A 4,319-nucleotide genomic window follows, 5' to 3' on the forward strand; every position below is an offset into this window, starting at 1 on the left:
GGGGGGGGGGGGGGGGGGGGGGGGGGGGGGGGGGGGGGGGGGGGGGGGGGGGGGGGGGGGGGGGGGGGGGGGGGGGGGGGGGGGGGGGGGGGGGGGGCACGGGTCCCCCCGCCACCTCCCTCAACAACCCAAGCACCCCCATCTCCCTCGATGCTCCGCTTTCCCGGCAAATGCATTAAAATTACACTCAGCCTGGAAGCAAGCCAGCTGCTCCGGCCGCTCCGGCTGAGGGGCCCGCTTCCTTGCCGGGCCAGCGCGAGTCGGCCGGCCGAGGGGCGTCCAAAGGGGACCCTCCTGCTGCCTCGGGAGGCCCCCTCCCTTCCCCCTCCCCTGGAGAAGCCGGCGGCCTCCTGGTGTCGCCGGCTATTTCTGGGTGTGGAGGGGGAGGGGAACGGTAAGAGGGACAGGGAACGGGGGCGCCGGGGCCGGGGAGCCGGCGAGTGAGTCTTCCCAACCGCTATCTCCCCTACTGGAATGAGCCCCGCTTCTTCTTCAAACCCCTCCTCCCTTAGCCTTAAACTGCCGGGCCGCGACTGAGAGCACTGGCCAACTCATCCCCCGCGGGGCCCTCCGGGCTCTGGGAGGGACCGGGGTCCTGAGGCGGCGTGGGCGAGGGTCGTCAATGAGCTGAAAGGTCCTGGAAAGGGTGATTCGGGCTGCACCCGACTGGAGAGAGGGCTGGAGGGGGTGCGGCCCGAAGCCCAGAGGACAGCAAAGGTCTTGCGGAAAGGGAGCTCCTGGCACCGAACGCGGCGTGGGGGACGCATCCCAGCGACTAGGATGCCGAGCTGGGGAGCGGGTGGGAGTCCCATCCTGGTTTGGGTGCCCCGGGGACGCTCACTCGGCGTAGCCCGTGCTCCAGGGCAGGCGGCGGCCCGTGTCCGGCGGGCTTTGCACAGCCCGTCCCGAGTGGTCGTCCGCGCGTCGCAGCCCCCCGGGGCTCAGCTGCAGAAAAGTCGGTCTAGAGAAGCTCGCCCGAGCCTCTACCGTCTTCGCGAGCGTCCCGCTCCCGCTCCCAGCCTTCGCCGGAGGGCTCCTGGGCGCTTCTGGAGCGGCGGCGGGCGGTGCCGAGGTCGCGTTGGATAGGTCCGGGGATTTGGGGCGCGGGGCCGGTGCGCCCCCGGAGCTCACCAGGTGCGCCACGGCCGAGCGCACCCGGCTTAACATGCTGCTTCCCTGCCCCGCCCTCGGCCGTGGCCCCGCCCCCGAGCTGGCTCCGCCCCTCGGCCCGGGGTGGGCGGTGCTCGCTGCTGCCGGCCTTCTACACAGCACGTTCCATACATTAGGACATTTATACCTCACACCAACCCCTCAGGGTGGATTTTATGATACTCATTTTACGGATGAGGCAGGACTGGACGTTCCTGTCATTTACATGGGTTGCTCCAAGAGGTCACACAGGCAGTGAGAAATTCACACCCATATCAACCTCTTGACGACCAAGCCCGCTTCTGTCTTAAGAACCAAGCTGATTTCTCCAGATCAGGGAGGAAGGGTTAAGAAGGAGATGAATGGCAGAGAGAGAAGTGGGAGCTCCTCCCCTCCCACCCTCCTCCTCCTGGGGCAGAGGCTGTGAGCAGTCCGGGGATGCTGAGTAAGCTCTGTGGCTGCCTCCAGGGGGAGACAGAGGCCAGGCTAAATGTTTGCCCAAGAGGAGGAAAAGCCTGTTCGATGGAAGAGTAGGACTGGGCCCAGCCCCTGGTGGGCTGCCTCTTCTTTCTGCCTTCTCCCCTCTTGGAGAGGGTGGTATTGACCGGAGCTCTGTCCCTAAAGCTGGTATCAAAGGATTGATCACTAGATCTCCAGGACACCACCAACCCACACACGGTTCAAATAGGTGCAAGGGCCTTGTGGCCCTAATGCTAGTTGGTCCTAATGCGAGCTTTCAGGGACCACTGGCACCCAGTTCGTGGTTGGGACTCCACCTCTGGTCTCTGTCAGAGGGTACTTCCTGACCATGTCCCCTTCTGTTCCCCAGGCTAAACTGTGTCCCAAGGAGGGGTGGCTTTCCTGGCAGCTTCCAAGTAAAAATCCCACAATGGTCATTCAGGTTTGTAGACTTGCTAACATTATGCCTGAACTTTAGGAAGAGAGAGCCAGAGAAAAAGAAGTCACAAGAGAAAACAACAACAAAAAATCAGACCCAAAGGCACATAGAGCAGCAAAGGCAGGCAGGGACAAAGAACAGGCTGCATATGAGTGTTTCCCACCTGTCTGAGAAAACTGGAACCAACTATCAGATAAAAGGCATAACAGCAGTAGCAAGCCAAAAACAGAGGGAAAAAATATAATTCCTGGTTATTTTTATTATTCAGTGTTTTGGGGACAGTTTACTTACCTCTTCTCAGTGTCACGCAGCTCCCTATTCCCTCTCTTCACAGCATCCACCATAGTGTGGCTGCAAGTGGGCCACAGAGCCAGGGCCCAGAGACCTCCCCCCAGCTCTAGCACCAGCTGTTTAGCAGGGAAGTCCACGGCTCCCTTAGGCTCCAGAACAGCCTCCCAGCCATACCCAAATCCTAAGGATCCTCTCTCTGAACCTCTCACCTCCTATTCCTGGTGCCATTACACCTCCTGTGTCTTCAGACTGCCCAACCCTGGTGAGAAGGTTATCACTTCTACTCATCCCTGAGGCAGCAGAAAGTGAGAGGGAAAAGGAGGTGGAGTGGGAAGAAGCAGGCTTGGGAGAACGTGAGGCCTGAATCAGCGAGGGGGACTGGGCAGCCTCAAGACAGGCTCCTTTATCCCAGGCCACATGCAGTGGCTCAGGGCCTAGTACTAGGTTTCTTGTCTCTTGTCTCTATATTAGGCCAACCCCAAAGCCCCCTTAAACTAAAAGGAGTGTCCCTTTCATTAAGACACAAATTCATAGAAAACTTCTCCCTCCCATTTACCTAATAGTTTCACATCCACAATATAACCCTGTAAAGAATTATACAATTGCAATTATATTACAATTTTTCTTTTCTTTTTTTTTTTTTTTTTAAAGATGACTGGTAAGGGGATCTTAACCCTTGACTTAGTGTTGTCAGCACCACGCTCGCCCAGTGAGCGAACCGGCCATCCCTATATGGGATCCGAACCCGGGACCTTGGTGCTATCACCACTGCACTCTCCCGAGTGAGCCACAGGCCGGCCCTAGACTGGTAATTTTTAAACAATAGAAATTTATTGTTCAAATTTCTGGAGGCTTTGAAGTCCAGTATCAAGGTACTATCAGATTCATTGTCTGCTGAGAGCTCTCTGCTTTATAGATGGTGCCTTCTTGCTGTGTCCTTACATGGTGAAAGGGGTAAACCAGCTCCCTTGGACCTTTTATACAATCCCATTTGTTTTTTTTTTTCCTTTTTGTCTTTTTTTACTGACCGGTAACGGGATCGCAACCCTCGGCGTCACGCCCGCACCGGGGACCGGCAACGGGATCACAACCCTCGGTGTCGCGCCTGCACTGCGCTCAGCCAGTGAGCGGGAACCACAATTTTTCTGATGAAGAATTTGGATCTCAGAGTTTGGTTTCCAAGTTGGTATTCACACAGGGACCATTAGCCAGCCTATTTTAGCCCTCCTGCCTGGGGCCCCCCACCCCTCCTACTCCCTTCCCCTGGGGGCACCACTCCTGGGGTAGAGATATTTACCACAGCTTCCTGAATAATAATCTAGAAGAGTGTTGTGCGACAGAACTTTGTGCAATGGGAATGTTCTGTATCTGCTCTGTCCAGTTCGTTAGTCCTTAGCTTCATGTGGCTATTGAGCCCTTAGCATATGGTGATAATGAGGAACTGAATTTTAAATTTCATGTAATTAATTTAGATTTAACTTAAATAACAACATGCAGCTAGTGGCTACTGTATTGGACAGTGCCGTTCTAGAATCTTCAAAGCTCAAAAACCATGAGGGTCTGGGCAATCGCTCTTCACTCCCAGGCCAGCCACCTCCCCCCGTCTCCCGCCTCCCACGAGCCACAGTCCTAGGTGCCACCAGACCTGCAGGAGTTTGGAGGATTTCCTCGGAGGTAGTCCGGCCTGCACCAGGGAGATGACCATGCGGACGGCACCTGCGGAGGCCGATGTCCTCCCTTCCCTCCTCTTGCCCTCAGCCACCAGGGGCCGCTGCGTCCTGGCCGTGCCGGGCCGAGCGCCCCGAGCTGTCCCGAAGGAGGCGGCGGCGCCCGCGCGGGGCTGGAGAAGCGGGGGCGGCCCCGGGCGATCAGGAGGCGGCGGCGGTGGCGCACTCCCCGGCCTGCCGGCGGAAGCCTCGGTAGAAACCCGCCTGAGCTCTACAAGAGCTGGCGGGGTCGGGCCCTGAGCTCCCCCGGGCCC

The 4,319-nt window shown here is 58.1% G+C and overlaps 1 protein-coding gene across 1 annotated transcript in view; it reads right to left on the reverse strand.

The window, feature by feature from the left end:
* The window catches only part of PPM1J (protein phosphatase, Mg2+/Mn2+ dependent, 1J), a 5,996-nt gene extending 4,805 nt beyond the window's left edge, over window positions 1-1,191 (reverse strand). Inside the window, exon 1 of the mRNA XM_008576845.1 lies at window positions 842-1,191. Within this exon, the coding sequence (XP_008575067.1) occupies window positions 842-1,167 (326 nt within the window). The 5' untranslated portion in view covers window positions 1,168-1,191. The remainder of the gene's footprint in view (window positions 1-841) is intronic.
* Window positions 1,192-4,319: the final 3,128 nt, after the last annotated feature.

Source organism: Galeopterus variegatus, unplaced genomic scaffold (assembly GCF_000696425.1).
Source record: "Galeopterus variegatus unplaced genomic scaffold, G_variegatus-3.0.2 Scaffold1415, whole genome shotgun sequence".
Classification (NCBI taxonomy): Eukaryota; Metazoa; Chordata; class Mammalia; order Dermoptera; family Cynocephalidae; genus Galeopterus; species Galeopterus variegatus.